General features: G+C 39.4%; 1 protein-coding gene across 1 annotated transcript in view; it reads left to right on the forward strand.

The window, feature by feature from the left end:
- CPNE4 (copine 4) overlaps window positions 1-25,254 on the forward strand; it is a 206,273-nt gene that overhangs the window by 137,376 nt on the left and 43,643 nt on the right. Inside the window, exons 7-9 of the mRNA XM_081996851.1 lie at window positions 10,399-10,497; window positions 20,188-20,274; window positions 20,878-20,937. Coding sequence (XP_081852977.1) covers window positions 10,399-10,497; window positions 20,188-20,274; window positions 20,878-20,937 — 246 coding nt within the window. The remainder of the gene's footprint in view (window positions 1-10,398; window positions 10,498-20,187; window positions 20,275-20,877; window positions 20,938-25,254) is intronic.

Genomic DNA, 25,254 nt, shown 5'->3' on the forward strand with positions numbered 1-25,254 from the left:
GAAATCTGTATAGGTTTAGACAGGCAGTTAATGTAATCTGTTAAAGTCTTATTTTCTACCCAGTACAAGAACAAAAAACAGAAACTAGGTTACTGTACATGTACAAAAAAACCAAAGATCTGAGCAGCTACATAAAAATATGGTATATGTCAAGTGTTACTGTTTCACGGTTTTAGCTTGTTCATAAGCTTCCAAGAAAAAGGAAAATATCTGCTATTTAGCTAATATGTAATCTTTTTTAAAAGATCCAGATACCATGTCATGATCTTAATTTAACTCTTACTGGAAATCTTCTAATGATACATTGCTGCTGGAGCTTGTGTCAGTGCAGGGTTTTAGATTCTTCATGGAGATGCTTTCAGCGTCCATACAGGAGATGAATTCAACACTAAATACAACATAGGAGATAAAATAAGAATCTGGCCAGAAAACTAACTTAAAAGCCATGCTGAAGAAGGCTGGGGGTTTTGTTTTTAAGTACGTAATCTGTGCAATAATCAAGGGGAGATATATGGAGGGTTCATCTTGAAGCAAGTGTGTCTGTGTGAAGGCACTAACTGAAACTCAGAACAACAACAAAAAAAAACCAGAAATGAGACCATTTACAGCCAGTGGTGACTGCTATAACAGGTGCAAATTATTCAGTAGAAGTTTCACAAGGATGGATTTAAAAAATCCAGTATGTGAATATGAGATAAGAAACTGTGACCTTTATTCTCTGACCTTTGCCCTTAAGTTAAGCTTAGGTTTAACCTTTAACCTTGATTTCTTATGTTGCTTTAGCAATTTCAGTTATAGTGGCCTATGCACTGTCTCTACTTAATCTAGAGATCGCAATATTTTCTCTCTTCATTTTCTGTAGGAAACATGGTTTAGAATATTCTTTCAATAAACATTTAGAACTATTTCACATTTCTTAATTGATTTTTTGTCCATTTTCCCATGTTGGAAACCTCTGCCGCTCTTAGTTTTATAAATTACGCATAATTGGGAAGATCCACCTCCACTGATGTTTATGCTGTGCTATCATCCACTGAATAGAGTGACCGGTTCAGGACCATTAAACCTAATGCTGTTTGCCAGGTCATTCTTTTGGAATGACATCCAAGAGACATGTAATTAACTGCCCCACTGATTGACAACAGAAAGAACAGTGTAATCAGTCACTTCGTATAAACACTCATCATTATTACAAACGGCGTTTGGGGACAGATTCATGCTGCTCTGGTGGGGAAGAGCATTTTATACTCTTTCTGCCAAGTATCATGATTTTCCTTTCCTGCTTGAGTTGTAAAGCAATGGTTGATTTTTATCTGCTGGCTTTCAGAGTGCAAGATAAAGCTAACGAGCTTTTTTTAGGAACTGAGAGTAGACAGCGGGAGCTGGATGGAGTCTTGTTCTGTCTGAGAGCTTTTTGATACGCACCCATGAATTATGATAAATTTCACTGCTGTGCCTGCAGCTTCTCCAAAAGGTACAACAGAGAGACCTGCCGATGAGCAATGCCTTTTTTTTGGTACGCAAGGAACTGTTAGTTAGATGAGCAGAAATCTCAGGTATGTTTTGGTAACAAGAAGAGGCACTAGTTTATGTCAGTACACTAGTCACTAGTACACTAGTTTATCACCTCTCACAAAAGTTTTGGAAGACAGATTTTTTTGCATAGGGACAGAACGTACTGTGAACTGAAAGGAGGGATACTTGTGGAGAAAATTACCTGGGACGTATTGATAATCTCACAGCCTTAGGGTAGTGTTCGCAGAAGTTCTTGTGGTTATTATGTTTTGCTATTGGTTTTGTGTTTATCATATCGTATATGAAAGAAGTTGCACATTATGTTATGGACTATTGGGCCAAAGACATAGGCTCAAAAAATGGAATCTCATTGACTGAGGTGGAAAGTCAGCATTTTGTTTTTGTTTTAAAAATGCTCTAGCCTGCTCTCTCATTTGTTGGACAACTAAATCTTCCTGAACACAAGAAGGATACTGAAAAATTGCCCCATTTCTGTGTTGCATATTAAAACACCAAAAAAAAAGAAATGTTCTAATTAACATGGTGTTCTTTGCCTTTAACATAAAGAAACTGTAGTTTCTAATAAGTTTATAGGCATGCATTGCAACTACACAGACCTCTGTTTTAGGCCAGTGCACAAACGAAAGTGTGCATTCACGTCCATGCTGAACCTGATTAGTAACTGCGCAGTTTCTTGTATATATACTGAGGATTTTGTTGCATAAACCTAACTGTGACTGCAACCTAAAAGCTTATTTGTGTTGTCGCTGTCAAAACCTACAGAGTCATTGAAAATCTAGATACAAGTTGTCCCTCAAATGATTTAACTTATTATAGCATATTTCTCCATTTCACGGGAATATCTCTGGGGTTCATTTGTCATCACTGAACAGGGTGAAAGATCTATGTTTGAGGCTCCTAGGCACCCTTGTAATACAAATGCGGGTAGTCAACAAGCTATGGTTTTAAGTAATTTGTTTTGAAATGACCCTGATGGTTCTTACATGCTGCGAGCTGTCAAGAAGAGGCAACATCCAACTGTGAGGCTTCCCATCATTGCTGAGCCACTGCCAATGTGCTCAAATTTCCAGTAGTGGTGTAGAGACACTGGCTTGGTGATGATGGTTCTGTAAACGGTCCCTGTTTTCATTTGGCAAGAAGGGAAATAGGCTTAGGCTGGTGTCATATCACAGCTGTCAATAAAATATGACTCACTCTGATCTTGAATCAGAGGACCTGCTACTTTAGAAAAATAAGAATTCCCCTTCCCTTTACTCTTCTCTCCCAAGCAGATAATTTTAAAACCAAATTTCCCATGCACTTAGATCCATGGGAAGATTATTTTGCTTTGTATTTTGGCTGTGTCTTGGGTGCTATACCTACTGCAGCATGTTGAAGGCAATGCTGAATCACTTACCGTTAACCAAGAGGAAGCTATCAATGACTGTCTGTCTCAATTCTCCTTCAATAGTCAAAGGATCTGAATCCAATACGACCCTGTCAACTTGTAACATACCAGTTACTACCATCTATGTACAGGATGCACAAAGGTATTGGTGAAATCTGGGCACTTGTTGAAGTTAATAGGAAAAGTCTCATTGCCTGCAATGGAGCCAGGATTTCACCTAATGCCTATAGATCAAACTCAGCTGTGCTGGTGGACTGATGAGTATCAGTCCATTCAAATTCAGCAGAACAGAAGATGTAGTTTTCAAAAAGAATGAGACTCCGTAGTCAAGAAGAAAACTTTAAAAGTTGCTTTTAGGTTGGCTTCACAGAAGCTGCACATAGCCTAATAGTGTAGGGTACGAGCTCTTTTTCCCCCATTAGTCCTTTTTTTTTTTTTTGAGTAGCTTAGTTTGAAGAATTGACTTAAAGTTTCTGAGAGGAAAAAGTTCAAATATATCATTTCAGATAGCCTCTGAAGAAGGCTTTACTTCAGCCAGTGAGAGGTTTGCAAGAAACACTGGTTCATTTCAGCTGGTTCACTCTATTCTCACTGGAGCCCAACTTCAGAGGAAATCTGAAATGAGACACAGAAAGTTTGTTTTACCTTTTTGGAGAAGAACAACTAGTAAAAAGAGAAAAATGTGATGACCAGCTTGGATGAAAAAGAAACAGAGTGAAGAACTTCATATGCAGCAGGAAGGACCAAATTTCTGCACAGTTATTCTCCAGCACATAACCCAGGGTTGTGATGTGTATAATGTAGAATTTGGCCTTGGAACATCATGACTACAGAAACTTGAAGTATTTTAGCTTTTGTACTGAAGGTTTTGCATAGCTTTTCTCATACCCAAGTGGGGAGAACAGGTAGGCAGTGTCAAGTAATAATAACCCTGATGAGAGACAGACTGTTCCAGAAAAATCACTTTGATGATGAAGTAAATTTTTTTCTGAGATTTTTTTTCACCTTCTCTGTTTGGCTTTTCCAAGTCTTTTTTTTTTTTTTTTTTTTTTTTTTGGTGTATGTTTTCACTGATCCTAGAGAATGAACCAAAGAAGAGTTTGTGTTTGTAGCCTTTTGCCACCTCATACCACCTGCAGCTCAGAGTGACTCTAGAAGTAGAGCAGGTCACTGACATTTGCCTCAAGACTTTGTTTCTTTGAGAGATAGTAAGTGTCATATAAACTCTGCCTACATATTATTGTGGTATTAGTTTAGTTTAGAGTTGAGTGGTAAGAACTGTGTAACTGACTGGGCTGTAATTTATTACATTCAAGTCCAAAAATGAGCTTTCTCCTTCTTGCCTAGCCACAGATACCTTGTTTCACGGAAATGCAAGGAAAGGCCATCCAAGACAGTTTCTGCTCAGAATTTAAACCGCTCTAGTTCAGTACTCTTCCCCTAATGCCTACCTAGGGACTACAGGCAATTAATGGACAAAGATAGTTCTCTTCCTTGAAAGGTATCCCTTCCAATCCTTACTGAGTGTCAGGGGATAAATACTGAAGTAACAACACACAGAGAAATCTCCTTTTTAATGCAATGTGTGAACTAGGATCCCACCTGCATCAGAGACAGATCAGAGTAGGTAGACTCTGATTCAAGGGACTACTCTGGCTGCTCAAGGCTGCTGCCTTTCTGGCTGTTTCGCTCTTCTGCTAGCACAGAGCAGCTGGACAGTGGACCAAGGATTTGGCCATCTCTGTCACCCAAACCAGTATCTTTTGGTCACAAGTTAGCAAAGTATTTTAAGTTAAGTAAGCTCTTACGTTGTCAGGAGGGCTATCCAACACTGTACCTCTCCAACGAGGCAGCAAGGTAGTATCAGCACAAGCCATACTAACGTTTCATAATTGGACTTTGAGCATACACAGAGCTGGAGAAACTCAGGCTGGCAAGACTGGGAATTTTCTAGTTTTTGCTAGCTTTCTGCATGCTATAATCTGCAGTGTCTGGAGGCTGAGGGAAACTTAAATGGATTATTTTCAAGAAGTACATTTCCATGGTCTGGCTGTCAGCTGCCTCCAGATAGGATTTAGTCATGAGACTCGCTGCCAATCTTAAAAACTAAACTCCGGAGCATGTTTTGGGCTGGTTTATGAATTGCAAGGTTAAGTTACAAGTCTCTCCATTACGTCTGCCCAGAGGTGCTGTATATAATAGTTCTATCATCATGACAACCTAATGGGGACAAATCGCTTGAAGCATTTCCCCAGAGGTATATAGGGAAAATAACCTCAGTACCTACAGACACCCACACACAAACACATACTTACAGTAGTCAGTCTTTTCTCTTTCTTAGTTCTCCTTGTGGTTAAAGCTAGATAGGATGGTGAGCATGGGAAGGATTATTTTATTACAATTGTACAAGCAGCCTTCCAGTATCTGAAGGGGGCCTAGAAAAAAGCTGGAGAGGGACTTTTTGCAAGGGCATGTAGTGATAAGACAAGGAGTAATAGCTTTAAACTGAAAGAGGGTAGATTTAGATTAGATATAAGGAAGAAATTATTCACTATGAGGGTGGTGAGACAGTGGTACAGGTTGCCCAAAGAAGCTGTGGATGACCCATCCCTGGAAGTGTTCAAGGCCAGGTTGGATGAGGCTTTGAGCAACCTGTGCTAGTGGAAGGTGTCTCTGCCCACGGCAGGAGGGGGTTGGACTAGATGATCTTTAAGGTCCCTTCCAACCCAAACCATTCTATGAATTTTGCTCAGTGAAAACAGTCTGACTCTCGTATTGAGACTTGGAACACCCCTTTCTTGGCTCAAGTCAAACCACAGAAATTAGACTTTAAAAAAAATAATGCTTTAGTTTGGATCATATGATTTGGATCTGAGGTAGGAATTCTTTTTTTGCTGTTGAATTATCAAACTGCCTCACTCCGTGAGAGACACTGGATAGAGAAATTGATTTATTTCTTATCTAGGTGTCATCACATCTCAGAACACTAGTATTGGCTGGAGCTGGAGGATGGTTCAGATTATATTTTTGTGAACTATAATTAAAATAAAATTTTGCAAGTGAGTTTTTTTTCTCACACAGAGGTAGCAATATTAATCTAGCTGTCATCTGCTGGGAAGCATTAGGAAGTTCAGCCAGAGAAGCCTATGCTGTTGTAGCTCCAGTGCCAATGCAGTTTTTCTTGCATGTTGCTCAGAAGTTCCCTTTGTAGTGAGAGTATTGTCAAAATCTACCCTTGGTGAAAAAGCTCAACAGAAATAAATCCAGGGAAAATTTCCATCTGCAGCTGCCTGAGATATCTTTTTCATTTTAAAATGGACCTTTCTCCAATCAAAAGTTCAATTGCAGCCTGAAAGGAAATCTTTCATTTTATGACATTTACAAGAAAAGCTGAAGGTGTGGATACCCAGTGTGATCCTCTGACGTCCTCTTAACTGAGTCTCCTGGTTAGCTCTATCAGGCGTAGCGCCTTTTCTTGAGAGGGCCAGAAGCAGTCAGCAGGTATTTTGGGGAGGGAAGAAGGACCATGCAGGGTGGAAGATGCTCTCCACCATTCCAGTCAGCGTTACGCCATCACCGTGCAGCATTAGACAGCAGTTTTTATTCCTGCATTTGAACTTGTAACCAACAGGTAGGAGACTGAATTCTTTTACCAGTTATCTGACCACTGATTTACCAGCATTTAAAATTAAGCATATGGAAAGCCTCCTTAAATTAATGAGACTTTTAATAGAGTGTAGGTATGCTGTTAATCATCTGCTTAAGCAACCTATAAGAGTACAGACCCAAAGAACACGTTAAGGTTTGCTTAAAGATAAAGGATGATTTGTGGAAGATTTGATTGGAAAAGCACATCGGGCCTTCTCAAAAAGAAAAAAAAGCTTTTGAGTATTTCATAGGGTAATAATCCTTTGATTATCACCTCTGCTCTGATTCTGGATTATTTTCAAAAGTCCTCCCCTGCTTATTTTATCTGTCTGAGTAGGCTTTTATAAAAACTTCTGGACCCCAGTATTTATATGTTTCAGAAATACTTTTCACATACAGCTGAAATGCCAAATCATTACTGTGTACAACGTGGTTTTCAGAGAGTAGCAATTAATTTCTATGGCCAAATGTGAAACTCTGGAAACAAAAAAGATGTTGTAATGGATGTACTTGCAGGAACCACCTTTTTCCCTTAGATCTAATTGTGCAAATGGCACTGAGATAATGCTGCAATTGTTTGTCTTTTCCATGAAACCAATATGAAGATTAAAGTACCATCTGGCTTTCTGAAAGCTAAAGTTAGAAAACCTCTAGCTTGAAAGAAACAAGCAGTTGGATCCCTGTTGGGTGGACATTTTAAATATAATTTAACTTTGCTCATCTCCAGTTAAAATTCTAACCACAAATCAGCACGCAGAGCTTTTCCCTCTTCATAAGAGTTAGCATCCTAACTGGAATTTTCCAAAGTACGTTTTCCTGGAGGTCTCTGATAACCTTGGGTTTGTTCTTGTATTTATGCTCCAATAAAGTTTAAAGACAAAACCTGAAAAGTAAATCTGTTTGGAAAATTTCACAGTAAGGATTGTTTTTTTTCTTTGTGAAATAGCAATTTTTTTCAAAAACATCTTTTGAAAAGTTGCCAGCATTACTAAAACTATACTTATTGCATATGGATATCAATTTTGCTATGACATCTTGACAAATCTTTTTATTTTGTATTACTTCGAGTATCTTAAATAATTTTCACAATCATTACAGAAAAATAATTGTTTTAAGTCATGCTTCATCTGTGAAATCCATTTTTTCATTAATATTTAGAAAGTAATTTTAATGAAAATTAACTAATTAGCAAGAAATTTCACCGAAGGAGAAAATGAAGCTGTTTCAAGCTCTATGAAACAAAAATGGTTTCAGGGTTTTTTTGTAAATTAAATTCTTTTTTCTTGAAATATTTTGTTACCAGCTCATGTAAAAAGTGCAGCTGATAATAAGCATAGAATGATTATTACTGAAGATTTCATGATAAAGAATTCTCCAGAGCTCTTAGTGATGAAAATTGGGTGTCTAGTTTTGTTCCAGGCAACACTACCACAATTAGAACCAGAAACGCACTGTCGTTTGATTACTGTAGTATAAAATTTAGCCTATAAAAAACCACACACAGGAACTCCCCCCACCCCTTTCCCTCTACCCTACACCCATCTGCCCAGTGTGAAAGCTGCTAAAAAGGATCTCCAAGTCTTAAAGCAAAATATTTTCACTTTTTGATTAGGAGTTCTTATTTTTGTCTGGGATCCCTGCATAAAAAAAGTAAGCAAAATTGCAAGTGATAAGATGGAAAAGTAAGAGAGGGCTCAAGAACCAGGTCTTTGCATCACCCGTGAACTGTTTCAACCAATTTAACATCTGTAGCAATAAGAGATATGCTTGTACACTTTCCCTGTGGGCAGTCCTTTGTGCCTCTCCTGCACATCTTCTAGATGGATCAGAGAAATTCTCCTTGCATCGAACAAAATCTCTTCCTGGAGCTAACTGGAATGGTGTTGCAAGTTCAAAAGAAAGCTAGAGTCATTATTTAAAAAAAGGAACCTAAATGATAACATGGGTGGTGGTATACTGCCTGGAGGAGTCCTGGGTATGAATTTAGTGAAAACACCACCTGTGTTGCTTCTACAAAGGTGAAGAAAGTGCGTGGGCACTTAACAGCATAATAAATTCAGGTAAGTGGCTTAGATTTAGACATCACATACTATGCTTCAAGTCAACGGACTTCACATGGACAAACATTTTGTGTGTAAGAAGCTATTGTTAACTTATGGCTGTGGCGGAAGGATGTTAAGTGACAAACACCCATTAAGGCTAACTTTGGTGAGAGACCCCACCTGCAGTGAGTAAAAGTTGTTTTAGATAGTCTTTCTGCTGAAATGTTTTTTTCTCTGTTTGCTCTCACTGAAAGAATTCAGCCATTTTGCCCATATCTCAAGCTTTGTATAGAGTCTTTCCCCCTACCCTCAAAGTGAATTTACAAACCACTGGCCAAATATATTTTACAAGCCATCCAACTTTGACTGGATTATTCAGGCTGGTTAGAAAGCGTAGCTGGTGGACATGGAAGTCTGTTTCAATAAAATGCTTTTCTGGAAATGTTTAATACTGAAGATCCAGTCAAGACCCCATGATTTCAGTTTCCTTCTGGGTGAACTCAAAGTGCGCCTTTGGACCAAGCAAACTTCAGATGGCTTGAGGACTCTCTGAGGAGCAAACCTCACTCCTTCTCTTGTGTTGTCTGACCAACCGTGCTGGGTTAAAAGCAGTGAGCCTCTCTGAGACAACGTGGCCTGATAAAACCCACTGTTGTTAAGCCTGGTACCCCATTACTGCTGCTCCACCACCCCCACTTATGCTTCGTTCCTGCCTTTCTCAGCAGGGAGCTCCTCTACTACTTCCACCAGTCCAGTCCTCACCCCACACCCATGCACAGACCTAGAAGACTCTGGCCCTGAGGAAGAAGTCAAAGTTACCCTCAAAGCCATCTGATAGCCAAATGTCAGTGCACTTCTCATGTGACAGTGCAGATAGCTTTAAGGCGTTTCTGCTTTAGAAAAAATAGGAGGTATTTTGTAGCAGGACATTTTCAGTAAAGGCCTCCTGATTCTGTCAATGTATGCAAGCTTTACCTAGGGAGACCATGAGGCTGAATTTGGGATTTTGTTCTTTAAAGTTGTGAGCCCCTTTGTTGTCTTCGGGCCAGTTTTAAAATTGATATTTAGCAAAGCATGTATTTATTGCTATGTGCTTCAATCTTGGCTAGCTGAATTGTATTTAGCAATGCCTGTAAAATAAAATTCTCACAGCTCAAACTCATTGAGATATTCATGTTTATGCATGAATTTAGGAATGACTACCAGTGAGGTTTGGTTTGGATAGTCACTGTTGAGCAACACTGAAAAACAGCCAAGATACAGGCACCAAATACTGACATGTATAAATTCAAAACCATTTCAGAAAATGATCTCTGTAACTATTGTCTCACCTTCACTGACTGTAAAAATGAGAATGGTAATGTTTGCCCTTGGCGACGACTGTTTAAAATACTAATTTATATTTGTAAAGCACTTCAGTGAGGTAAGTTACTCTTAATTGAGGACTCCATTTGACCATGAACACGCAAATACACATAATCCTGTATTTTTACACCTAGCAAAAAGATGGAGTCAAGGAATCCCTTCTTTCTAAAATACGTGAACTTTCTTTTGTTAGCCAACACCATAATGCACAACTGTCAGTAGCAAGCTGTGTTGAGATTCCACTTGTCATTTAATTTTGATCTGGACAAGAATGTTTCTAATATGTCTTGTGATTTCCTTCTAGATAAAACACTCCACCCAATGCATATCATAATTTCTCCTGTAGTATTTTTCAATAAAACTTATTTTCTATCTGAAGAAAAATGTGCTCTTTTGGTTTTTTTCCCTTTGCCTCCCCAGTGCATTGTTTGGGATTGGGATTCCAATGGAAAGCATGACTTCATTGGAGAATTTAGCTCGACTTTCAAGGAAATGCGAGGAGCTATGGAAGGAAGACAGGTAAGTGGAAACCACCCAAGCAATCTCAATATGTAAGCTTTGTAGAGCAGTGTTCCTCAGACAATCCTGTAATAAAGCAAGTGACGTTGCCTCATCATCTCTCAGAACTTAGTTGCTGTGTTGATCTCTCCCATAGGTTTTACTGTTATCTGGACATGATAAACTGCAAATGCAAAAAGCAGCCTTTCCTGTACTTCCATGCCTGAAATACTTCGGGTGTTTTTCTGCTTCACATTCTACAGGCATTTCTTTCTGCTAAGATTTATTTCCTTTGAGCCCAAGCACATGATTTCTATGAGGTGCTGTGCTGTTATGGCAAAGCAGGTGCACAATCTGGGTACTCGAGGCATTTCCCTACTGGCCTCAAGGCCTTTATGGGGTGAGGGTCATTCTCCATCTTTCTCCATTTCTCGTGTGTTGCGTTCATTGCTGCCAGCTCTAACTTGAACCCTTGATGATGAAACTATTCAGTTTCCTAAATGTCTCATGAATTATAGTCCTAAGGAAAAATGAAATTGTTAGCTTATTAATGATTTAACTTCTTTATGTCAGCCTGATCTTTTAAAATTAAAATTGATGGTAATTATTGAACATGATAAATGATTCAGCATATCGAATTTCAGAAATTGTCATTTCCTATTATTACTTACTCCTGAAGGTGTTAGTTTTGATAAATTCTCTGAGGGGGAGTTAAAAATGTTGACTTTCTAATCTACTGATAATTGTATTCAATGCATCATGGTGATCCCAAAACCAAACACAGATGCCTAATAAGCTATATTTGGGCTTTATATTAAGGTTCTGTTTATAATGTGTTAATAGAATCTAACAAAGAGTCAAAAGATGTTTAATGAATGGTAAACAGTCAGGCTATTCTATAAGTGAAGAAGTTTTTCTGTTTTTTCTAGATGTTTTCTATTAATGTTCTTAGAACAACCTAGAGTTTAGCAAATGTTGTTCCTGCATGTAAAATACTGTTGATATATATCAGTCATATATTAACCCATTATACATAACTTCTGAACAGAACCTGAGTGTAAATGAAACCCTGTTAAGTTCTCTCAAATCAAGTCAGAGGATCAAAACTTAAACCAAACTGAATTTGAGTGGAAATAAAACCTCCCTAAAGAGGTGAACAGATTCCAGAGTGTAGAACATTAACAAGGCCAGTCATGTGACAACACTCCAGTTTTGTATACAAATACCTGTGGCTGGGAAAGGGACTGTTTGAGAGTGGTAAAGGGCATGTACTTCCAATGTAAATGTCTTCAAAAGAGCATCACAGTCCTTCCCAAACAGAGAGCTTGTTGACCAAGACAAGAGACTTGCAGTCCAGAGTGCAAGGAATGGCTGTGAAGGATAAACTATATATTATCTATTATGATGCAAAACAGTGTGTTCTTTTCATCCTCAGCTAGCAAAAAGGATGGTTACTCTTTCAGAGGCATAAGAAGTTAGTACAGCCATTTGTCAATTCTTGTTCTGGGTTGACACTGCAGTATCAGAGTGCGGTGCAGGAATGTTTTAGTGTTGCACAGTGCTTCAAGTGCCTGAACCTTTGACTTGCTAAGGGCCTGCCATTTGCCATTGGGCAGGCTGCCTTTCACCTGCAACATTGCAATCTGCTTTTCACTGCAAAAGTGCAGCTTTTCTCCTCCACATGCCTAAACCGTTACGGCATCATTTCTTCCTCGTTGCTCTCATTATGTTGGTACTGTGCAGTTATTCTGTGGGCTTGCACCTGCAAAACCTGATGCTGTAGTTATAGCCAGTTCTCATGGGACAAAACTGCCCCCAAAGTGAGAATCCGTCCTTCTCCCCCCTTCCTCTTTTCTAATCCTTGTTTTGTAGTCTATTCTAGAGGAAAACAAGATTTAGTGGATAAGGCAGTATGTAATCGTCATTTAAGTGGCTAATAAATAATGCCCCAAAAATATACCTGCACATGCTAGATGGCTCTTGCACCTGATGAAAGCAGGCATCAGTGCGCACTAATAGTATGATAGGCAAGAACAAGCAGTACGGAGTTTGAGCAGATCCTGGTGAAAACAATTCAATTATCATGGAAAAAGTATTATGATCACATGTTGTACAGGAGAGATTGCTTGTGTGGGAGACCATGTCACTTGTCACTTGGCTGGAGCCAGAGAGCAATTTCCTACTGCCTTTCTCTCTTTCTCTCTCCCTCTGTCCCTCCTTCCATCCGTCCTCTGTCCTTTTTCTCTATCTTTTCTCTTTATCATAGAATCATCATAGAATGGTTCGGGTTGGAAGGGACCTTAAAGATCATCTAGTTCCAACCCTGCTGCCATGGGCAGGGACACCTTCCGCTAGAACAGGTTGCTCAAAGCCTCATCCAAGCTGGCCTTGAACACTTCCAGGGATGGGCCATCCACAGCTTCTTTGGGCAACCTGTTCCACTGTCTCACCACCCTCATAGTGAAGAATTTCTTCCTTATATCTAATCTAAATCTACCCTCTTTCAGTTTAAAGCTATTACTCCTTGTCCTATCACTACATGCCCTTGCAAAAAGTCACTCTCCAACTTTCTTGTAGGCCCCCTTCAGATACTGGAAAGCTGCTATAAGGTCTCCCTGGAGCCTTCTACTTCCCCAGGCTGAACAACCCCAACTCTTTCAGCCTGTCTTCATAGGAGAGGTGCTCCAGCCCTCTGATCATCTTTGTGGCCCTCCTCTGGACTTGCTTCAAAAGGTCCATATCCTTCTTATGTTGGGGGCCCCAGAGCTGGATGCAGTACTCCAGGTAGGGTCTCAGGAGAGTGGAGTAGAGGGGGAGAATCAGCTCCCTTGACCTGCTGGTCATGCTTCTTTTGATGCAGCCCTTTCTCCCTCCCTCCCTCATCCTAACTCCTTTTTCTCTATTCTCTAGAGAATAACTATTGCTGCTGAAGGCTATATATGCCATTAGCTGTGGACCCCATAAATACATCTTAGTGCATGGTTTATCTCAACAGCCTTTGTGCAACATGAAGTAATGTGATTTGCATTTGTCATTTTTTTCTTTAGTTTTATTCTTCCCAAAGAAAAATAGTGTCCAATGGAGTGTTTCCTTTGAATAAAGGGGGTTTAGTGAACCTTGAAGGAATGGCAGAGGAGGAGGAAGGTGTTTTGCCTTCAAGTGAATGTGTTGCTAGGTATTTCTAATGAGGAAGGCCAGATCAGAGAAATCCAATTTTACATGAGTGAGGAGATGAGTAGGTTGGACATAGTCCTTTGTTCCTAGACAAAACTTTTTCATAGCCTCAGACCAGAAAATATTCTGTTTTCCATGTAGTACTCCTTTCACTCAGAGGAATAAAACTGCCAGCTACATCCTTCAGCCCATGGCATTAAGCATTCTTTCACATAGCATCACAACAGTGAGTGTCAAAGATGAGGACCAAAAGCTGGAATTTTATCTCAGATACTGTGGAAGCCAGTGTAAAGAGCAGAACTCAGGACTGACATCCCTGTTTGAGTTGCTAAGGACACACGGTGAAACTTCTTATTCTGATTGTATTTTCTTTTGTGCAGTAGACTTTATGGCCAGCTTGCAGTACATTGCTTTAGTTCTGTCAAAAGATAATCAAAACACCCTAGTGATTGTCAACCAGGGTTTTTCACTCTCCCAGACAACTAGAGAGAATAGCAGGGAACAGCCATCATTGATGGGGTATCCAGGAACTCTCCTTAAACAGCAGCTGCACATCTGTGCAATGTTAAAGGAGGCTACACCAATGGCACAGTTCTCCGTCTCTGCCCACCAGCAATGTCTGTATTAGTTGGTATCAGCTCCACAAGTTGTCATAATTAAGCAATAAGAGCAGGAATAACATAGTTTGTGCTGGGGAGCAGGAAGAACTGTCTGTCATCTGTGAACTGCTAGTTCTTCTCACCATTTCTTCAGCTCACCTCATCTCTGGAGGAGTTGACAAGGATCTTGAAGTCACCTTTTAATTGGACATGGTTCATCCTCCAGAAAGCACAGAGTATTCTGAACCATTCTTCAACCTTCCCCTCTTGGCTACAAGATAAAAGTATCTTGTAGCCAATCTATCAACTGCTACAGAACCACTTGAGATGGTCAGAGTGGATATGTGTCACCTACTTACAGAAGGTGATGGTGCTTCTAAGACTGTTTCATTTCCATCCCTGGGCTGGGTACAGATAATCCCAAGTTTTGAGTGTCAGCCTCTGATCTGTTGATCTTAGAGTTGGCTTGCTGGCTTGCCTCCACTGTGAGATTTTTTGGGAATTTGTGTTTGAGACTAGGCATCATTTAGATAAATGTGGTAAATCTAGCACTGGCAGCTTGCTAGTGGTTGAACAAGTAGTGTGTGAAGGAAGGAGAGAAGATTCCTTATCTGAATGATTGACCACCTGTTTTGATGAGGAATGGTGTGAGTAGTTTATGAATTTCTTTTCTAAATGTGGCAGGTCTTGGGTGAGATTCACAAGTCTAGAATTATGTCTCCTTCACAGTTACAGCTGTTTCTCTACATCTGAAAGTACTGAATTCTAGGAAAGCTTGTTGGTCTTTACTTGGTGGTATAGATGAAATTAATTCATGCTGTTTAAGAAGACTTCCTGATAATGAACCACATCAGGATAATAGCTTGGTATGCGTTTCTGTTCCATAATAATTACCTTGTTGTCACAGACTGTTATATTCTGACACCTAACCTGTTTTCATACTGACCACTAATAAAAAATGGCACAAAGACATCCTGTTGTTCAGATGCACACCTGAAGCAGGCATTTCTAAACCTTCTATTCAACACTTTCCACCATTCCAAAATTTACTCCTTCACCATAATCTTGACATGAGAAAGCACTGTAAGAACAAGTCCATCCCTATTTGTGACAGTTACTTTTTTTAGTGAAATATTAGTAAATACTTTCAGTTTATCGTATGCTTAGGATTTGTTCCAAATATATGTATAATATGTATTTTTAATATGTGTGAACAGTGGCAGTTTTATAAGGTGTTCTAATATTAATCTATCAAACATTTTAAAACAAGACTAGAAAAGCTTGATAAAAATTTAAAGACTGTTAAAGCTTTTCATAGTTGAAGGGAGAAATCCTGAGAAAAATGTCACTTTTTTTTTTTTTTTTTAATGAAGGCAATAAAGCCAGAGGGATTTGGGGGAAAATAAGTCACAGGAACATAAACCACCTGGATCCCCATGCATCACGGGAGTTGCATAAAGAAAAAATCTGTTCCTGTATTACATAAAAATGGACATGTGTATATGCACATACACAAAAGGAAAGGGGAGGACCCTGCTGCATTTACCACCTCCACTGACATTCCCAGAAGTTCAGGGTGTTATTAGGGAGGTGAGGAGGGCTGCTGAGGTGCACGAAATTGGATGGGGTCATGAGGGGATCTGAGCTGGGTTCCCCCATTTGCCGAGATCTCTATGACCCACGCTCAGGGCCTTTGCATCAGGTAGCTCTTCAGATAACTGTGCATGGATGAGCCCTTTAAGCCTTTGGTAATGGGCCACGGAGCCCTTTATTGACACCAGTGAACAATTCCACGTCTAGTTTTATCAGGAGACGGTCAAGCTCATCCAGGACTGTCTGCAACATCAGCAGCTGATGCTGGCCCCAGAGAGGGCAACAGAGGAGGTGCAGCTGTGTCAGGCACCTGCCACATCCGTGTCATTAGGCAACCAGCGGTGCCAGCTCAGGATAGCGGGTGAGGCTGGGGGCCCTGGCTGAGGAAACAATTCATTCCCCAGGTGCAAGTTCCCAGAGGAAACCTCTGATAGTGATTAAAAGCCGCTCTTATCCTGTGGTGGATATCTTTCTGGGGCAGAACGAGAAAAAAAACCCCATCCTGTCCTCTTGCCTAAAGGGATGGCAGGAATAAACTAGCCTTTCAGGCAGGAGGAGTTGCAGTTCGCTTAAAAGTGACTTGCTGTTTTTGAGGCATCAGAAGGCAGGATATAATGCTGCCTGCTATCGATTGCTTTTTTTCTCCCTGTCCATTAGACCTTGATGCCTCCTTTGTCATTTACAAACTACGCAGTTTGTTGCAGCAGCTGTACATGAAGGAACAAGAGAGGAGCAAAAGAATTGCGAGGGAGGCAAGAGAACATGCTAATGATAACCCAAGCTTTGCCATAGCTCTCTAGCCCTTTCCTCACAGGACTACCCAATGACCTGATGTGCAAGCACAGCGTCTCAGAGGAAGCAACTGCTCTGTATCATGATTTCTCTTGCCTTAGGGCACATGAAACTCTCCTGATACCTTCATTTCTTTCTCTGAATATTGTCCAAATTTTGTTTCTACAATGGTTGCTTGCATTTAGTCACCTCCACTTCCCTTTGCTGGTGTATGGCATGGGTGGTTGCATCACTTACATCTTCTGAAGGTTTGGTAAGAGAAGGGGTAAGGAAGTTTGGGAAGGCAGCACCCCTCACTGCAGAGAGTAGTATCTCCCACTGAGGAATCTGTGACTCCTCATTACAGCAACGAGAGGATTAGGATCTTCCAAGTGTCAGCATTAGTTTGCTGACTTTCATTGAAGAATAACTGGATGAATTTTGTTTTACATTCAGAAATTCTCCACACAGTCGTTTAAATTTCGAGGTATAAAAGAAACACCAAAGCAGTAGAGTCTGGGGGTTCATTACCAACATTTGCAACAGTACTTATATTAAATTAACAGGAGATAGTTAAAACCAGGTTGCTTTCTGTTTCAGATTCACTGTGGTATTTGACAGGGAAAGAGCTTGCATAGCCCAGAGCTGCCAGGCATTTGGAGGAAATGCTAAGTGACTTTCAGAATGATGACTCAAAGCTTCACAATGTTTACCGTTAGTGTCAGATTGCAGACTCTTGCATTAGTTTCCTCTCAACTGCAAAGTTCATTTAAGAGACAAAAATGAATCGATAAAAAACAATATCAGATACCAAATCAATACTGGGAATGCTGTAACAGACTGAACCTTGAGGTTGGCCTCACAGTGCAAGCAAAATATTTGAGAATTATTTTCTTGTTATTACTTTCCTGCTTAGAGCTGTATTCTGAACTCTGTTCGCTTTAGAAGAGCTGGAGTTATGACAAGGCCTGTATAGGGAATTTCCTTCAAATGATGCTTGTCACATCTTCAGCTCGAACTGTGGGAATTGCCAAGTGAGTAAGTGAAGATTGAGAGTTTTATGTAAAACAGTCTTATTCATTTTTTAAGCCTATCAATTGGGAAATGTCTTCTCCCTCCTCTCCTATTCCATTTCCTTCTTTATACTATCACATCAACAGATTTAATAGGTGAAAAACTTCTTTCTTTCCATTTTCCTACTTTCTAGGAATTTGGTACTCTGCTCTTTCCTTTGCTTTATTATCCACATCAGCCGATGACATGTTAGTGACTTGCACGTGGAATGACCTTTAGATAGTTGCTGAGAGTTGTTATCCATACATCTCAAAATGCATTGCAAAGGCAGGTGAACATTCCTAGTTGCATTTTACAGTTAGCACAGAGAAGCTGACAGGCTGGCCACAGGCATAGATTATTCTGCCCTGAGGTAGTGTTTTATGCCACTTTGGCCCTTATATAGGTTAAACTTCTTCCAGAAACTAATTACATGAACATAACGTTTATTAGGTTTAAATAATCCTTTTCCTGAGGAGAAGAATTATGTGCATAGTGTAAGGGCTCATATAGGTCAGGCCTTGTTTAAACATGCACATTGAAAAGTGTTCGTGTTGGGGGATGATAAAATTAAGGAAGTGCACTGTGGACGTTCAGGGGAAAGCACTGAGGTCCCTCCAGTGTAGTTCAGTGTCAAAGGGAGGAACACAAATCCTGACTCCTATTTTTTCTCTCCATTCAATGTATTACATTTTCTTTATATTATACAGGCGGTACAATTTCTCTGTAGTAATGCTTCCTATAAGCTTGGAGACAACTGTATGCTAAACCATTTTGTTAGACAGCAACGTATCAAGATGCGAGCGGGCAGTGCTTTTGCCTCATTGTCAGATTGCTTTCCCAAATAGGAGCTTATTGCACTCTGGCGTTGTGTCACAGAGTGCTCTCTTTACTTGGAGAGAAGGGCTTTTGTTTCTTAAGCCTGACTGCTTCTCTTGAGTAGAGAAAAAATATTTATGGAGGATTTCCCCTGAACATGTGGGCCTGTGTCTGCCTGTCTTCTCAGTTGGAAAATTCGTTTCACAAGACAAATAATTGAGCTGTAGGCTAACTGGGACAGCAAGCAGATGTGCTTCCTGCAACTGGAACTTTTTTTTGTCTTTTCCCATTATTCACTCTGTCTCCTGTCTCCAGTAACACAGTGATGAAAATACTCTTCCTCCCCTGTGCAGAAAAGGTCTCACATTGCTCCAAAGCCGTATGTTTTGCCTTCCCTTTTCTGACATTTGACAAAAGCTCTAAGTTTGAAATACTTGAGACATCCAAATAATTGCTGTTTGGCAATGGTTTGAAGCTCAATGAAATCATTCGGGCTGTTCATAAGGCAAAAATAATTTTACATGCTCAAACACTTCGCTCATACTCTGTATGTCTTCACTGTAGATAAAGTATTGTGACAGGAAGGTCTTCACTATAGGCAAAATATTGTAACAGTTAAGACAGATATGTTTCATTTCAAAATGTCATAATAGGGATTTTTAGATAATAGGTCATCCTGGTTCCCTTTGGAGATATATCCTTTATGTCTCCCAACATCATGTGTTTTCTCCCAGCACTTGAAAACACCTCCCTGAAAGAAAATAGTAATGTTCTTAACCATATTTAATAACACATTACAGATGCAAATCTGTATTTACAAATGCCAATAGATACTTGCATGTACAAATGTACATTTTACTCCTGCAGTAAGAGGCACGGATAATATTGTAAACCATTAGAGGTCAGGGTCTGAAAGTTTGGCTTTATCAATCTGCCTGAAACCAGAGGAAGGCAGAATATGTGAAGTGGAAATCAGTAAACTCTGGGAGATGTTATGATGGGAACAAGACAATGTATTTCAGTAACAAATAATAGGACTATTTTGCTGTAAAACTGACTATTTATAAATAAAACTAATCAGAACATTTTCAAAAAAGGGTTTTAATATATTCTTAGGGATAATTTTCAAATGTATCAGCAATTAGCTAACTGCATCTTTGTGCACCTTTTAGTTATTTTCTTAACTTTTTATTTTACTATCAGACTTAAAGGAGAAACTATTGCTGTCTTTCAAGAGAGAGCAAGATGATCTCTGAACAGAATTTCTCCTGTCATGGGTTTAATACAAAACACCGGTGTTACTGCAAAGGCAGTTTTGTAGTTAATACAATGTATCAGGTTGCTCCCTCCAGTATTTTCACTTCTATTACGTTCCTTCTTTTTTTCTCCTCTTAAATGATCTTAAAAGATCCTCAGTCTTTGCGTACGCAACACCTGAACCTACAAGACTGAAAGACAACACACGAATCTGGGTATCTCTCTCAGTGCTGTGTCCACATGTATATGTTCAAAGACATGTTTGCCCTCGGCCTTTTTCTGTTAAGATCATTCTCTGCATAGTTAATGGTTTTCATTTTTTCTTCTCTGTGCACCGCTACTTGATAGGATTTAGTCAACTGTGGAAATCAGATGGTGCCATTTTTGTTAATTATTCAATTTGTACATACATTTTCCTTCAGGCAGTGACTTCTATTTTTCACAGGTACAATGGGAATGCATTAACCCCAAGTACAAAGCAAAGAAGAAGAATTACAAGAACTCAGGCATCGTCATCCTTAACCAGTGCAAGGTAAATACGTGTTTCGCTCTTTGGCTGTTACTTTACTAAGCACTCAGCAATATATTTTAATGGTGTTTGGAAATGTAGACAACAAAGTGGAACTGCTTGTAGAATAGTAGTGGAAACGGATGCAGTACAAAAAGTAAAGACAAGGACTTGAATCCCAAAAGTAAGCTGTCTGTGCCCAATTCTCCTCTTTCATTTCTCTTGCCCTATCCCGGCTCATGCGCAATGGAGTAGGCAGTACTAAACTCTTACACCTCCAGGCTTACCAGTTGGCCTTTTGTGTGTTTCCCTTCTAATCCTTCCATCATTTCTACAAAATTGCTCTTGTTCCTCCTAAACCAATAGCAAAATTTCCACTGACTTCCCACTGAGAAAGAGCAGAGCTTGGTTCTACTTTTGATGTGGATTTTCCTTTCTGTAGTTTTAGAGTTTTGATATTTTCTCTGTTTACATTTTTGTTTCTGTCTCAAACTGTTTTTAACACTTTCTTCCTTTACCTTATTTTCAGTTGGCTCCTTCCCTCCTTCCAATTCACTGTTTTCAGGCAGTTCTCTGATGTTTTAGCAGTGCACAGCTAATTCTAATGTCTTGCTTTCTTGTCTGCAGATCCACAAGATGCATTCTTTCTTAGATTATATCATGGGGGGCTGCCAAATACAGTTTACAGTAAGTGTCTTACTTCTCTAACTTGTTTTAAAGAAAGGGAATCCCCTTAGATACTAATTCATTGCTTTCACAGAGAAATTAATCTTACATGCCATTCCTTGGTAAATTATTAAGGTCTTTTTGCAAAATGTATTAAGTCTGGAAAATAAAACTATGTTAATGCAGTAAGATTTTTCTTGCACATTCTGATTTACTTTTATGTTTTGCAGCAATGACAATCACCTTGCAAAAAGTAAAGACAACTTCATGCAGGGGTGAGAAAGCTAAGCTGGTGTAGTTCCACCAATTTCATCTGAGCTACAGCCAGTCAAAAAAAAAAAAAAAAAAAAAGCTGGAGAACTGAATTAGCCACTGTGACAGTCCTGACTGGCCTTTGGCTTTTGAGCCTCAGTTTGGTCACAAGAACTTCAAATGAATTCCCTTGCTGGGACTGTGTCACAGCAGGGGATTTCATCTCAGCTGCCTTTAGCTACTTAAATGTCAGATGTCCTGTTCATCAATCATATGGGCCAGTCTTCCCTTCTGGAATGAACATTGTTTCCCCTCTAATGGTGCCATACAGAAAGTCACAGGCAGAGAGGCAGTCCAGACGGGGACCTCTCTCTGTCAGTCCGAGGTAGGTGCTAGGGTAAGGGCTGATGTTTCATACCTCAGCCATAGCTACCACCAGTAAGAGGGCACTGCAGGGGGACATGGTTGTAATTTAGAGCTGATTCAGAAGCTATTCAGTTCAAGGAACAGGGGATAAAATGATTTGCAGAGGTCTCTGTAAACCAAAATACTAATCATTTCCAAATAATAATTTTTAGAAACATTTCATGCTGTGTGGTTTTAATGCTTTTTCTTTCTTTTTCTTTTTCTTTTTCTTTTTCTCCTTCTTTTTCTTTTTCTTCTTCTTTCTCTTTTCCTTTTCCTTTTCCTTTTCCTTTTCCTTTTCCTTTTTCTCCTTCTTTTTCTTTTTCTTTTTCTTTTTATTTTTTTTTTCCTTTTCCTTTTCCTTTTCCTTTTCCTTTTCCTTTTCCTTTTTGTTTTTCTTTTTCTTTTTCTTTCTTTTTCTCTTTCTTTTTCTCTTTCTTTTCCTTTTCCTTTTCCTTTTTGTTTTTCTTTTTCTTTTTCTCTTTCTTTTTCTCTTTCTTTTTCTCTTTCTTTTTCTTTTTCTCTTTCTTTTTCTCTTTCTTTTTCTTTTTCTCTTTCTCTTTCTCTTTCTTTTTCTTTTTCTCTTTCTCTTTCTCTTTCTTTTCCTTTTCCTTTTCCTTTTCCTTTTCCTTTTCCTTTTCCTTTTCCTTTTCCTCTTTCTCTTTCTCTTTCTCTTTCTCTTTCTTCTTCTCTTTCTCTTTCTCTTTCTTTTTTCTTTCTTTTTTCTTTCTCCTTTTTTCTTTTTTTCCTTTTGAATCCAGGAAATAAAAGATAATAAAATAGAAGAATATAATATCATATATCAATATTTCCCGTAGCATAGGAATACAGATTGTGGCTCAGTTCCACACTGGTTTATGTGACTTCTAATTTCATGCCAGTTACAGGGGTAAAATCTAATTCTCCAAGGTAATATTCTTTTTCTGGAGATCTTTTCTTTTCCTGCCCTGCTTCTACTCCCAGGTATCAAGTATCAGACATTGGGATGCTACTGAAATGTTCCATTTCACTTTTTCCAGACAGACCTTCATCTTCCAAAAAGATTTTTAAAAAAAGAAAGGGTTTTTTTGTCCCAACAGAAAATTCCAGCAACAGCAGCAGCTATAGACAGTAGTGGATTTCTGTACCAATCAGCTTTTTGAGGTGTAAAACATGCACTTTGCCAGTACGCCTCGCAAATGCGTTGAATAACACCCAGAACTGAGGACCCTGTTTCTCGTTTTGAAGGACATACCTGCTGTAGTGGACAAAGATCTTTATAGTTGTCTTCTCGCAAGCAAAGCATCCTGTGTAATTACCTCTCTGCCTTACCTGGCTGCTTCTTCTGTTACCCCCACATGCCTGCAATGCCCATTTCTCCTCCAAATCTGAAACTCGCTACTCCTGGAAACCCCTTTAATTTATCTTTCCTGACATTTCCTCCCTAAAAATATGGCTGGAAGAACTCAATTATCAAATGTGTTCAAGGTCATTGGCAGAAAGACACTAATGTCTTTAAGTAATATTTAAAAGCCTTTTTTAATCAGGGCAGGTGCTTAAGCACATGCAAAGACTGGTTAAGACGCATTTCCCACAACTCTAGCTCAAGCACAGGAGCACCGTAACCATTAGAAAGTGTCTAGGGATATACATATTATAATGTTACAGCTGTGCTTTTCAAACTCTTTGGTTTCTTGGAAATGTTTTCCAATGGAAGAGCAAGTTCTTCCACAGTGCACTGAAGGGTCGTGGCAATTTGCTTGCCTTTTATTTACTTGTCACAGTTTTCCTATTAGTAGGCTGTGAACCACAAGTTGAAAACTGCTGTGTTAAAATGGATAGTACTGCTTCTACTATATTTTAATATTTTAATATTTCATTTTGCTGAAATGAAACGAACCCACTGATAATAGGACACTTAGCTAAACTCATCTGCAAGGACGGGCAGTGAGGACATAAAGGAAATGAATGATCCATTCTACTGTGAACCGCAGAGATCCCTGAATTACTGCTGACCTCAGTGATAAATCCACCAGCTACAGTATTGTGTAAACTCATCGCTATTGGTTTTCAACCTACACGGACTCAGGGGACGCTGTTGTGGATGTCTCTGTGCCTATAGCTCTGTTCGTGCATAACCTAGTGGTTCTACTTAAAGTGTGTCACACGCTGACTCTCCACATGTTTTACCTCCTCCTGCCTCAGTTGCAGCAGTCGCCAGTGATGATAGCACAGGCTGATTGTGAGATGAGTTGCTGTTTCCAGAAACATATCAGAGGTTCTCCAGTGGGCACTGAAGCAAAAGTGTGCAGCCTACAGGGGAAATATTCGGTGCTCCCTTGCTTTCTGCACGCACCATATAATCTTTTTCACATAGTCCTAATCTGGATAATTCAGACCACTGAAATAGAGGAGGCCTATTCCTTCCACCTTGCCAGATTTCCATTTCTTTTAACTAGAATGGATCTGGAATTGCTTGAGACTCTCCTGATACAGCTATTTTTGTTGCTGTTGTCTTAATATTAATGACATTTCTTTTGAGTTCATGCTGTGTACAGGCAGTACGATACAACTGTGATTTGAAAGGGCACTTGCTGAGGGAGGGACACTGGGATGCCAAGCATACACTTGATAACAAAAAGCTGTAGTATGATGTACCTGCTAATTTAAGGCACTAATGAAGGCTTTGGTAACATCATGCTGTGTGTTCTTGGGATACTTTGTACATCTATTGTAAGAACATAGTCTGAGTTAGGAAAAATGTCTCTGAGAAACAAAAGTAAACTTTTCCTTCACTTTAAAACCATTTATTAAGAAGTTTTCATCTATAGAGATAATAGTGCTGATTCCAGTCTGCTATTTTTATGCACTGCCTATTGCAAAACGCTGTATCTCTTATCAGACGGTGTTCCCTGCTGCAGAAGAAATGTTCAGAAGTTGGCAGTGCAAATGGGTCTGTAGCTAGAAGACATTTTCATCACTTTAGGAAATACAGCAGAAAGGATGCGTAACATGCATGAAAAGAACTGTAATAGAAAGATATATTGGACAGATTCTCTCTCAGGCAGGTCACGGCGCTGGGCAGGCTGATTCGTTGCTGACAGATCTAGCAGGAGGTCCAAGCTATGTACGAAGTTTTCAGTGCAGTGAAAAACACCCCTTTACAAGGCCAAGGAAAAAAAAATTACTAGGAGTGTAGTTATTGCTATGTTATGTTCTTATTTAGCTGTGGGAAGGTGACTGGTACATTGGAACTGATACATTTAAAGATACACTGGTATATACGAAATGTAAGAAAGGTTCCTACATTGCTGCCCACAAGATTAGCTCAGTTGTGATATTAGCCTTACTTATGTGATATGTTAACTTAGTTTTACAAAGCCTCATCCTATGTATTCGGACAAGACCTTGGTCTGCTGGGTCATGCTGAAAGAGCAGAGCTCTGCATTGTTATTTTGGAATCGTGGCAAGTAACAGCAGTCAACTTTCTTAAAAGTCCTCTCCTTGGAGTCAAACAGAGATTTGGATCAAAGTCAAGCACACTGCATCCAAGTACAAATATTCATAAAAACTTTATCATAGGAAATTTGGATATTTTTTGCTTATCAGCAGATCTCTACTGCATGGACCATTTCCAAAAAGGAAGCTTTTCTGGAGGATTTTTTTTTCTTTCCCAAACAATAGCCACAGGCTTTTTTTCTG

Source organism: Phaethon aethereus (assembly GCF_964289735.1).
Source record: "Phaethon aethereus genome assembly, chromosome: 2".
NCBI classification, from domain to species: domain Eukaryota; kingdom Metazoa; phylum Chordata; class Aves; order Phaethontiformes; family Phaethontidae; genus Phaethon; species Phaethon aethereus.